We start from the raw sequence: 13,038 nt of genomic DNA, 5'->3' as shown, positions 1-13,038 counted from the left end.
TGGCAGTTTCCTACTGCTGCCAACCCTTTTCTTATAGTATTATGATAATTGTTCAGGGTCCGCTTATGAGTGAGAACATTGGTACTCAGTTCTTTGTTTCTGTGATAGATCACTGAGTATTATAGACTCTAAATCCATCCAAGTTGCTGCAAAGTTCATAATTTTGTCCTTTATAGCTGCATAATAGTCCATCATGTATATGTACCACATTTTTTAATCCAGTCTACTTTCGATGGGCAGCACGATTGGTTCCATTTCTTGCTGTTGTGAATAGGGCTGCAATAAACATGTGTGCACAGGTATCTTTTTTGTAGAATGAGTTCCTCCAGGTATACTCCCAGAAAGGGAACTGCTGGGTCATATGGGAGGTTGATTTTTAGATCTCTTAGAAATTACCACAATGTTTTTCACAGAGGTTGTACTAGTTTACACTCCCACCAACAATGTAGAAGTGTTTCCTCCTATCCCCCATCCCCCCCACGCCCCCGCTTCCTCTCAAGCATCTGTTGTTTTTTGAGTTATTGATGATGGCCACCCCAGCTAGAGTTAGATGGTATCTCAGTGTACTTTTAATTTGCATTTCTTTGATGATTAGTGAAGCTGAGGATTTTTTCATGTATCTCTTGGCTGCTCATATGTCTTCTTTTGAGAAGTGTCTATTCATATCTTTGGCTCACTTTTTAATAGGGCTGCTTGTATTTTTGTTTTTGTTTTTGTAGCTCTTAGATGTTAGGCCTTTGTCAGATATACAGTCAGCAAATATTTGTTCCCAGTCTGTGGGCTAACTCCTCGCTCTCTTGATGGTTTCTTTGGCTTTGCAGAAACTTTTCAGTCTGATTAGGTCCCACTTGTCTATCTTATCTCTTATGGCATGGACACTTAGAGGTTATTTTTGGTTTTTTTTTTTTGACTTGGAGTCTCACTCTGTCACCCAGACTGGAGTGCAGTGGCTGCTCCCGGCCACCGCAGCCTTGACTTGCTGGGCTCCGGCGATCCTTCCGTCTCAGCCTTCCAAGTAGCTGGAACTACAGGCGCACCCTACCACGCCCGGCTAATTTTTGATTTATTGTAGAGATGAGGTCTCGCCAAGTTGCCCAGGCGGGTCTCGAACCCACGGGCTCAGGCACTCCACTCACCTCAGCCTCCCAAAGGCGCGGGATTACAGGCTGAGCCACCGAGCCCAGCTGACACTTAGAGTTTTAATCAGGAATTAGTTGCCAGTTCCAATCTCCACAAGGGCATCTCCTGCATTTTCTAAGGTTCTTATAGTTTGAGGTTTTAGGTCTGTGATACATTTAGAGTTGATTTTTGTGTATGGTGATAGGTAGGGGTCTTGTTTTAATTGTCTACATGTGGTCAGCCAGTTTTCCCAGCACCATTTACTGAATAAGTTCTTCTCTCCCTAGTGGTTGTTAGTGGAGGCTTTGTCAAAGATGAGTTAGCTGAGAAATTGAAGTTTGGCTTCCGGAAACTCTATCCTGTTCCATTGGTCTATGTTCCTGTTCTTGTACCAATACCAGGCTGGTTTGATTACTGTAGCCTTATAGTAGAGTTTGAAGTCTGGAAGTGTGACACCTCCTGCTCTGTTTCTCTTGCTAAGGATTGTTTTGCCTGTTCATCATTTATGATTCCATAGGAATTTCTGTATTGTTGTTTCCAGGTCTGAGAAGAATTATGCTGGTCATTTAATGGGTATTCCATTAAAGCTGTAGATTGCTTTGGTAGGATAGACGTCTTAACAATGTTGATTCTTCCCATGAGCATGGAATAATTTTCCATTTGTTTGTGTCATCTTTGATTTCTTTCAGCAATGTTTTGTAGTTTTCGTTGTAAAGGTCTTCCACTTCTCTGGTTAGGAAGATACCGAGGTAATTCATTTTCCGTTTTTTTTTTTTTTTCTTTTTGTGGCTATTGTGAATGGGATTGTGCTTTTTATTTGGTTCTCTGCCTGCTTGTTTTCGGTGCGTAGGAATGCTACTCTCTTGCACATTGATTTTGTACCAGAGACTTTGCCAAAGTCATTTATCAGTGAAAGAAGGTTTTTGACAGATTCTCTTGGATTTTCGAGGTATAGAATCATATTGTCAGCAAAGAGGGAAAACTTGACTTCCTCTTTCCGTACTTGGGTACCCCTGATTTTCTTCTCTTGTCTGATTGCTCTAGCTAGGACTTCCAATACTATGCTGAACAAGAGGGGTGAAAATGGACAGCCTGGTCTTGTTCCAGTTGCGGGGGAAATGCTTCCAGGTTTTGTCCACTTAGCAATATGTTGGCTGCAGGTTTATCATAGATGGCTCTTATTATTTTGAGGTACAGTCCCTCTTTGCCTAGGTGTTCAAGGGTTTTTATCAAGAAGACATGCTAGATTTTATCAGAAGCTTTTTATGCATGTAATGATATAATCATGTGATTCCTATTTTTATATCTGTTGATGTATTTAATTACATTTATGATCTTGTGGCTGTTGAACCAGCCCTGCATCCCCTGAATGAAGCCTACTTAGTCATGGTGGATAATTTTTGAGATGTGTTGTTGGATCTGATTTGCTAGAATCTTGTTGAGTATTTTTACATCTATGATCATCAGGGATATTGGCTTGTACCTCTCTTTCTTTGTTGGGTCTTTCTTTGTTGGATATCAGTGTGGATGTTAGCTTTATAAATGATTTGGGTAGAGTTCTTTCTTTCTCAGTTGCTCGGAATACTTTCAACAGGATTGGTATCAGCTCCTCCTTGTATGTTTTGTAGAAAATCTACTGGAAAGCCATCTGGTCCGGAACTTTTATTTATTGTTTACTTTTGTGGGTCATTTTCTTATGACAGAATCTATTTCCTGGGTTATTACTGGTCTTTTAATGTCTCAATTTCTTCTTGTTTCAACCTTGGGAGGTTGTGTGATGTCAGAAAGTCCTCCATTTCATTTAGGTTTTCTTTTTTTTCCTCTCTCTCTCTTTTAATTTTTATTTTGAAATTGTGGGGTACAATTCAGGGTTCATTTAGGTTTACAAGTTTGTCTCCATACAGGTGTGCATAGTAATATCTGATAACTTTTTGTATTTCTTCATGGTCCATTGTGATTTGATCTTTTGCATTTCTGTTTTTGTTTTTTTTGTTGTTGTTTTGTTCTTTTGAGTTGGAGTCTCACTCTGTCGCCCAGACTGGAGTGCAGTGGCCGCTCCCGGTCACCGCAGCCTCGACCTGCTGGGCTCTAGCGATCCTTCCACCTCAGCCTTCCGAGTAGCCAGAATTACAGGCGTGCACTACCATGCCCAGCTAACTTTTTGATTTATTGTAGAGATGAGGTCTCGCCTGCCCGGGCGGGTCTCGAACCCACACCCTCAGGCAATCCACTCACCTCAGACTCCCAAAGGCGTGGGATTGCAGGCTGAGCCACCAAGCCTGGCTTGTCTTTTGCATTTCTGATTGTGTTTATTTGTGCTTTTTCTCTCTTTTTCTTGGTCAATCTGACTTGGAGTTCATCAATCTTGTTTATCCTTCCAAAGAACCAGCTTTTGTTTCATTGATTTTTTTCTATGATATTTTTGTCTTCTATGTCCTGTATTTGGGCTTTTACATTGTTAATCTGGATTCTTCTGCTGAAGTTAGGGTTTTGGTGGTCTTGTCTTTCCAGCTCCCTTAGGTTATTTGTTAGGCTGTTAACTTGTGCTCTTTCCATTTTCTTGATTTGTGTTTGTAAATAAATGAATTCCCCTCTCAGTACTGCTACCATGATATCCCAGAGGTTTTGGTAAAATGTGTCTTTTCTTTCATTTGCTCCCAGAAATCTTTTCATTTCTACTTTGATTTCTATGTTGACCCAGGAGTTGTTTGGCATCATGCTGTTTACAGTTCATGTCTTTGTGAGTTTGGGGGTAGCTTTGCTGGTGTTGATATTTATTTTTATTCCACTGTGGTCTGGAAAGGTGCGTGGCAGTAGTGCAATCTTATAGAATTTGCTTATGCTTGATTTATGTCCGAGGATGTGGTTGATCTTGGAGTATGTTCTATGTGGTGATGAGTAGGATGTGTATATTCCATGGTTCTTGGGTGGAGTGTTCTGTAAGTATCTATTAAGTCCGTTTGATCAAGCATCAACTTGAGGTTCCTATCTAGGGTTGTCAGTGGGGTATTTAAGTCCCCAGCTATGGTAAGTGTTTGAGTCAATGTCTTTTTTTAGTTTTCCTATAAGCTTCTTTATAAAAGTTGGTGCTCCTATGTTGGGTGCATATATGTTTTGGATGGATATTTCTTGTTGATGGATTGAATTTTCATCATTATGTAGTGGCCTTCCATATCTTTTTAAATTTTTGATAACTTAAAGAATATTTTTTCTGATATTAAGATTGCAACTCCTGCTTTCTTTTGTGTTCTGTTCACCTGATCAATTGTTTTCCATCCTCTTACTTTGAGTATTTGTGTGTCCATTCTGGTGAGATGAGTCTCCTGAAGACGGCATATTGTTGCATTATTTCTTTTTATCCAGTTAGCCATTCTATATCTTTTCAGTGATGCATTCAGTCCATTCACATTCAGACTAATTATTGAGATGTGAAGGTTTATTCCTGTCATGAGATTCTTATAGGGTTTGTTGTTGTTGTTTTTTGTTTATTTGTTTGTTGGTCTTCTTTTGATACTTGGATCGATATATGTGTTTTCAGTCTTTTTCCTGTATTCTTGGGAAGAGTGTGGTCGTTCTTTTTTTCTGTTTTCTGTGTTTGATATTTTCTTAAGTGTTTCTTGTAGAGCTGGTCTGGAAGCAGTATAAACTTTTAGGGATTGAATGTCTGGGAAAGATTTTGATTCTCCATTGCTAATGAAGCTTAGCTTATCTGGGTAAAAAATTACTGGTTGGAATTGTTTATCTTTGAGAACTTTGAAGATTGGACTCCAGTCTTTTCTAGTCTGTGGTGTTTCTGTAGATAAATCTGCTGCTATTCTAATTGGTCTTGCCCTGAAGGTAGTCTGACCTTTCTCTCTTGCTGCCCTTAGGATTTTTTATTTTATACCTACTTTGTGTAAATGGATTTCTATGAGTCTAGGAGTTGGTCTTCTCATTTGATGTCTTCCAGGGATTCTCTGAATCTCTGTGTTTGAATGGTCATATCTCTGATGAGATGAGAGAAGGTTTTGGATAATTTCATGGAATGTGTATTCCAGGGTGGTCTCTGTTCTCTGTCTACCTGAGGAATGCCAATTAATCTTAGGTTGGCCTCTTGAAATAATCACACATCTCTTGGAGATTTTGTTCCATTTTTTAAAGCTTCTTTTCTATGTTTTCAACAGTTTGGGTTAGTTCCATATTTTGGCCCTCAAACTCTGAGATTCTATCTTTTGCTTGGTTATTCTGCTTTCCATGCTTGTCAGTTTGTTATTTATTTCATTTACTGCATTCTTCATTGCCATCATCTCAGTTATCAACTCCTTCATTCTTTCTTCTCATCTCTCCTCATCTCTGTTCATTCTCTATTAATATCTTGACCTCTGGGTTTGTGGCTTGAAACCAGTCATTCTGGAGGCTCTTCATTGTTTGAGTTCCAAAGTCTGTGTTCTCAGATGCTGTCTTCCCAGGAGTCTGTGTGAGACCTGTATTCTTGTTATATTCTTCATCATTTGTGATGGTTTTCCTTCCCCTTTCCCCTCCTCCTTTAATTTTGTTGCTCAGTGATGGGGGATAACTTTCACTTCTCCTTGCTCAATCCCCTGTTCTTCCTTATCTAGATCCTCTTGATTTGTTCATTTCTGAAGCTTGACTGGGTATGGGTGTTTTGCTTTTGGTAGTTTTGAGATCTGATTAAGGTATGGTGGGACAGCTGTGGTTCAAAAGCTGTCTGCAGATCACAGCATCCACTGACAGGTATGTCGGTCCCCTGGAACCTACTTCCCACCACTTTATAATCTGTCCATGTGGTGGGGGCGTATATATGCCCCCCTGAGAGCAAAATGACACAAGTAAAAGGAGCAGAACAGAAAAAGGAAGAAAGGAGACTAAAGGAAGATGAAGACAGAGGAAAAGGAGAAGAAAAACAGATAGGCACACCAACTAATGAATAAACAAAGAAACAAACAAAAACAAACCAAAAAACAAAAACATACAAACAAACACGCCAATAAACAACAGCAAAAAAAGCTGATGATGCACTGGCCCTCGCAAATACCTATATGCAGCTGGGCTCGGTGGCTCAGCCTGTAATTCCATGCTTTGGGAGGCTGAGGTGAGTGGATTGCCTGAGCCCGCGGGTTCAAGACCCGCCTGGGCAACTTGGCGAGACCTCATCTCTACAATAAATCAAAAAATTAGCCTGGCACAGTAGCGCGCGGCCTGTAGTTCCGGCTACTCGGAAGGCTGAGGCAGAAGGATCGCCGGAGCCCAGCAGGTCGAGGCTGCGGTGGCCGGGAGCGGCCACTGCCCTCCCGTCTGGGTGACAGAGTGAGACTCCAACTCAAAAAAAAAAAACAAAACCTATATGCAAACAGAAAAACAAAACAACAACAACAACAACAAAAAAACCCAAACAAAACAAGTACTAAAACAAACAAAAACAGGAAAAAAAGAAAGAAAGAAAAAAGACCTCCCTCTGTGGCCGTTTTTGGAGCTTCAGGTTCCTTTCCCAAGCCCCACGGCCGCCTTTGGCCACCGCTTGGGTGGGGAGCGGGCTCCGTTCTCCAGTCCCGCCTCCGTGCTCGGGGCGGGTGGATCGGGTGGCTCCCGGCCCTCGGACTGCTGCGGGAGGAGGTGAATCGGATCCCGCCTCACCCAGCTCGTCCACCGCTGCTGCTGCCGCCGCCAAGTCCCCCACACAGGTCCGGCCGTGTCTGCACCCAGTCCGGTGTGGGGATGGGGCATCCATCCCTCCGTGTCCACTCCTGAAGTTTCCTCTCGGGATCAGCAAGGGTCGATCCCAGGGGGTGCGGCGATCGCCTCTGGGTCCCAGGTTGGAGGCTGAACAGAGCTGAGGGCACCCATGCAGGTCTCTGCCCAGCCAGGGACAGAGAAGGTGGCAGTGGTCGGCGTCTCCTCGCCGGCGGTGGGGCCCAGCCCCAGATCTCCTCCCCACGCCCTCCCCTCGGTTCTCTCTGCCAGTGCCCGGCCCACTGCCTCGTGGGCCAGGTGCCAGGTGCTGAGAGCATCTGACCTCCGCCGCCTCCTCCCGAAAGACCCCCAAGAATGGCTGGCAATTCTGCACGCCAGGCCTCCGCTCTCAAGGCAGGGGTGGGTTGCAGCCGCCTCCGGAGGGGAGCCTCGGGACCGACTCCCTTGGACGGACTTTCACCCCCCCAGTGGCACTCATCCACTCACACAGACTGTCTTTATGGGCACTCACACGCCTTTGCACAGACTTCCACACTCCTACGGCTTCCGTCGCCATCTTGCCTCTCCCCTGCTACAAATATTTATTGAGTACGTACTCTGTACTGGGCACTGGGAGATACCTCAGAATACTAAGCAGATAAAATTCTGTTACGTTCTCTTAGAGAGAGACAGAAAATAAACATAACAAATGAGCCAACTGTGTATATTAGGTGACAAGTATCAAACTTACTTGTTTTAACAACATCACAATGTTGATCACACCCAGCTACATTTATTACAGTTCTTGAGTGTAATCTAACACCCAGTCTGAGTCCACTTTCTCCCGATTTTATGGCTGGTTTGTTCAGATCAGACTCAGAAGCACAGGTGGCATTTTGCTGATGTCTCTCAGGTCTTTCCATCTCTAAGGACCTCCAGAAGAGAGCTGGGAGGGAGGATTTGATGCTTGCTCCCCCCTTCCTGCCCACGCCTCTCAGCCCCACCTTCGGGGGGGGGGGGGGACAGGAATGAAGTGCTGTGCCAGCACACAGGGAGCAGAAGGGAAGTCCCATGGGCCCATGCCTAGGCTCCATACTCAGGCAGAGATCCTGCCCTTCCCTCTGGAATTCTCTTCCCTCTGCTTTGTATCTCTCAGACACAGCGGAGCCTTTCAATTCATAATTAGAAAATCAGCCTGCAGTGCTAATGTGCCCTGAGTGAGGCTGACTTTATTCCACAGTTTCCGGGGCAGAAAAGCATCTGTCCCCACAGCAGGGGAAGGAGGCATCCACACGCAGTGGAAGTGAAAGCGTGGCTGGCCAAGGCCTAGTCCACCTGCCTGTCTGCTTTCCTGCAAGCTGGACCTGCCCGACCCCCTTTAGGGGAGCCACCCTGGCAACTAACAGCCGAGGCTGGTCGTCCACAGATACGTGAATGGGGATGACAAGTCCAGTCGGTTAACGCCAGGATGCACCCGCACCTACTCGGGGTGCACCCGCACCTACTCGGGGTGCACACACACTTGAGTTTGAAAACCATGGTCTTGAAACTTAGAACTCGGTCGTAAAAGACTCCCACAGGAGTCCATCAGTTTTGAAACGAGAATGAAGTCAAGCAGGACTTGAACTTAGTTTCCAGAAAGCCAGATGTTCACAGCCAGCTCTGGGGCTTGGAGGCAGTGAACTTGTGGGCTTCCGGACCCCTGCCGGGTTAGTAGGGCACTAGCCATTGAATCTCACAGGCTGGGTCCCCTGAACAAAGCTACCTGACTCCTCCCAGCAGCAGCGCAATCTTCCTTGAAGGAATAGGGCTGTGCAGAGAAAGAGACACACACTGTCTGCAAATGACACAGAGGGAACAGATGTGATCATTGATGAGGAAGCTTGGGGAGGTCTACCAGGCTCTGCGGTGAACAGTGGGCAGCCCTCCCCCACACCTGCCTGCGCTCTGCCTTCCTTCCTCCAGGCGTCTTGTTTGATGTTGCCAAACCAGCAATCCGATTCCCTTTGGCATATCTAATGTGACCATGGAGCTATTTGTGATTGACAGGTTCATCAGGACAATGTGGAAGGGGAACCTTTAATTTTTTCAATTAAATGAAATGATTTCATTTCTAAAAACAATCTTGTAGAAAAAATTCTGCGATCAGAAGGAAGAGGGGAATGTTTTCAAGCATATAGGAGATCAGATAGTACCTGTGTGTATGTATAACTACAAACAAATATATATATATATAAAATATTTTTTCCTGTCAATTACAGCTTCCTACACTCCTAGACAGCCGTTCTCAAGGTATCAATCTTAGATCCTGGGGAGGAATCTTATCTGATATGTCGCCAAGAATTCAAGAGGTGAGTGGCCTGATGGTAGTAATTATAATTTCATTATGTCTTTCCACCATTTACTACACTTATGTCAAATAATTTAATTGTACCTCAAACCTGTTCAAGGAAAAATACGTTTGATCTTTCCATCTAGCAATTTCAAAGCACCTGTTCATGTCCTAAATTATCTGTGTTCCTCTTGTGTAAGAGGCAAAAAGAAAGGAACCATCTTGCTGATGCCAACCCAGGGAGAAATGCCACTGGGAATAAGCCACTTCCTCATGCAGCACAAAGCATCAGAGGACTCGCAGTTGCACCCAAGTCTTTACAGTACTGAGACATCCTTCACTGGTTAGAGGCTTAAAATCCACATGCACATATCCATCAATGATGATAACCTACATCTTTAGAGTGCTTACAGGCCCTATTCCAAGTGTGTTACCTACACTGCACCGACGCCTTTCATCCTAAAGAAAACACTTGGCTTTTTGTGCTGTTTTATAAAAGATGTGCATGTTTTCCTTAACATCTGGTTGCACAGGAATCAATAGATGTTGACTCTTCCACTCACTAGAGAGAGGAGCTGGGGATACAATGGTGAACAGGTAGATGTGGTCACTGCCCTATGGAAAAGAGAGGTAGGAAAACACCAGTCCTCCTTGAGAGCGACGAGTCTTATGGAAGGGAGGCAAATGGTGAAACAGTTTCCCCAGACTTTCCCCTTCATTATCCCCAGCTGAATTGGGCTCAACCAACCTGGAAAACTGCACAGTTGGAATCTGTCTTTATAGAGCCAAGCACAGCCTGCGCAGAGCACACACATAACTGTACAGGAAAACCCAGACTCCACTGTAGGGAGTTTCTGTTAAACATTCTTTTCTTCGTGGCATTTTAAAAACTCATATCAGCATAATAGGGTCAAAGTGGATAGAGAATATTAAAAAAAAAAATCCCCAAAGCATAGCAGCACCCTCAGTTCTGTGTAGGAGTTCCAGAAGTTTTCTTGCCTGCCTAGATAACAAGTCTGATCCTTCGTGGACTGGGTTGAAGCAGATAGTCCCGTTTATATTAACTAATTTAGACCATCTGACCCGAGGTTAGCCCCTTCATCTCCGAGTGTTTTGACTAAATGAGCAACGTAATGATGATAATAAGCCCTTATGAGATTGTCTCAAGACTCACTGTTGTTGAAGCAATTTGAGACTCTGACTTTATTGAAGCACAGACTGTGATTATGGGCATGACTCATTGTGTGGATTCTGCCCGGCACTCATCAGTTTCAGAGGGCAAGTGTTGGCATGTGGACAGAGAGGGATGACAGGTAAACATCGCTGACTGCCGTTGGTAAACTGTTTTCAGTCTCCTGTGAGTCCTAATGGTTTTATAGATTCCTGAGTGTATAAGGTATGCTTTAGGAATAAAAGCGGCATTATTTTCGTTTTGTATTTTCCCATTAGGCAAAACCAGATGGCATTACAGGAGCCAAAACACTGGCAAGCCAGCAGCCCTCACTGAGTCTTGGCATTCCACATCTGCCTTCAAGGATGAGGCCAGCAAGCACTATCAGCACCTTATGGGGAGGAGGGAGCTGCAACCTCCTCTCAGCTGGCACAGAAGTTTAAAAGTGCTTTTCCAAGAACAGAGACTTCATCTGTTCTGTATTTTCTGGAATTTTAAAACACACACACACACACACACACACACACACACACACACGAAAACCACAAACCACACATTTCAGGGAAGTGGAAGAGTTCATATTTGGTAAAATTGAATTAATAAAAAGCTAATCTTCCAAATATAAGAAACTAATTTCTAAACGATTTAACCAAAGGCTCTGACCCAGCCTTTCTAGAACAGAGCCGTTTCTCCATCGTTTTGTTACCCAATATTCCTGCCTGGGGGGATAACAGAACCCAACAGCTGACTGACAGGAAAAGATTCTCTGAGTTTGCCTAAGGACACATTCCCTAAGAATTCAAATAAAGGGACTGAAAGAATGAAACGCTTTGGGGTATACCCTTTGATCTTCTTTAAAGCTCCTCCTAGCTCTCTCCTGGTCCCTGAGTAAATGGTGTTAGGTTTTGGTTTTTCACAGCTGGATTAAGGATGGCTGAGAACCTGGGTGTTTTCTTTTAAAAATGTGGAAGTCTGACATGGATGTGGAAGCCTCCCCAAACACTGGAACTTGGGCTTCCTGGGAGGTGTGATTCTGGCTGCCTTGAAATAATCCGAAGCCTTTGCCTTGCCCTAGTTTATCCGCCGACCGAGCGTTCAAGACTTACTCTGGGTGAGCAGACCCCTCATGCAGAGTGGCGGGCCAGGGACCTTCACACAGCTGATGGGCGTCCTGTCGGACCTCCTGTGTGGCTACCCAGAAGGTGGCGGCTCTCGGGTGTTCTCCTTCAACTGGTATGAAGACAATAACTACAAGGCCTTCCTGGGGATTGACTCCACAAGGAAGGATCCCATCTATTCTTATGACAAGAGGACAAGTGAGTTTCTGAGCCTTGCTTGCACACCGGCCCTGATACTAGTTAAGCTGATGGTTTAACACATCCAAGCGTCAACTCTGCCTTGTCTTGTTGAGTGGCCTTTGGCAAAAAGGCTTCTCCCAGAAAGTCCACTTTCCCTGGTAGAAAGGGGGCAGCTGCAGAGAGAATTCTGGCTGTGAGCCTGGGAAAGAACCGAGGCCCACTTGGAAAGGGAACAAGGGGACATTTCCCACTGATGTACTTGAACTAGGGTTAAGTTCCAGAGGAAGGGAATGATGCATGAGGAAGCAGCTCAGAGAGCTGCAAGCAAAGCGCAGGTCAGAAGGGCCCTGGCAAGTAAACATGGCTGCAGTACGTTTTTGCAAACACAGTGCAATGAAAATCTGTGTGTGTCGAACTGAATTATGTTCCAAATGGCATGTCCCTGGCAAGGTTACTTACCTTTCGCTTTTTAAAAATTTATCTGGCACCTGTGGAGTAGAGGAGGGAGAAGTGGAGAAGAAATGCAACTGAGTGACCCTCTAGTTAAAAACTGAAAAGAGGCAGCAAAGGACATGGCAGAAGTAGTTGGGCCCCAAGGTAGCAGCCACACACAACAAAGAAGCAAAGCAGCTAATTGAAGGGAAGTGATTGGGGCTCAAGCTGAGATTCCAAGGGGGCTTTGTTTGGCCTCTCGGTCCCTTTCATCTAAGAATGGCCTCTGTTCCTAGCAATAATCCCAAGCAGGCTTCTCCTTCTCCCAAAGTGGAATAAACCACAGGGCAAGCCCTAGTCTTTGTTTCCCTGATGAGGCCATTATCGAGAGGCACCGTGGCATTTTGTTACTAATGTGAGCTTGTTATTGGTGGGCACAGCCTGTTAATTTAGGTTATTCGTCAAACCCTCCAGCATGGAGTTGAATCAGACATGTGATGTGGACACACTAATGAGTGTTTAGCTATGAGGAGGGGAGTTTCCGTAAAGCCCTTGCCTTCTCTCCTGGCAGCTTCCTTCTGTAATGCATTGATCCATAGCCTGGAGTCAAACCCTTTAACCAAAATAGCCTGGAGGACAGCAAAGCCTTTGCTGATGGGAAAAATCCTTTTCACTCCGGACTCCCCTGCAGCACGAAGGATACTCAAGAATGTAAGAGCCCAACTGATCTTGCCCTACACTTGCCCTACACCTGGGACCTCTCAGAAGAGTATGTGTGTGTGTGTGTGTGTGTGTGTGTGTGTGTGTGTGTGTATGCATGCATATGTGTGTGCACGATCGACTGAGCAGTTCCTATGTGCTGGGCACTGTTCTAGGGTGAGGTTAGGTGTCTCACATGGAATAACAGTTCGTTCTCCCCGACCTCCCTTGTGGGAAGACAGAGATGCTAGGCCCATGCCACACAGGACAGAGTGGAAACGGTGTGGAAACGGCTGGCTAGGCACAGGAACAGTGAG

The 13,038-nt window shown here is 44.7% G+C and overlaps 1 protein-coding gene across 1 annotated transcript in view; it reads left to right on the top strand.

Moving 5' to 3' along the window:
* ABCA4 (ATP binding cassette subfamily A member 4) overlaps positions 1-13,038 on the top strand; it is a 135,289-nt gene that overhangs the window by 33,699 nt on the left and 88,552 nt on the right. The window contains exons 7-9 of the mRNA XM_008074610.2: positions 9,051-9,140; positions 11,368-11,608; positions 12,594-12,733. Coding sequence (XP_008072801.1) covers positions 9,051-9,140; positions 11,368-11,608; positions 12,594-12,733 — 471 coding nt within the window. The remainder of the gene's footprint in view (positions 1-9,050; positions 9,141-11,367; positions 11,609-12,593; positions 12,734-13,038) is intronic.

The sequence above is a fragment of the Carlito syrichta genome, unplaced genomic scaffold (assembly GCF_000164805.1).
Source record: "Carlito syrichta isolate Samal-C Ts95f unplaced genomic scaffold, Tarsius_syrichta-2.0.1 Scaffold316502, whole genome shotgun sequence".
NCBI lineage: Eukaryota > Metazoa > Chordata > Mammalia > Primates > Tarsiidae > Carlito > Carlito syrichta.
This window is presented reverse-complemented; position numbering and strand designations above follow the sequence as displayed.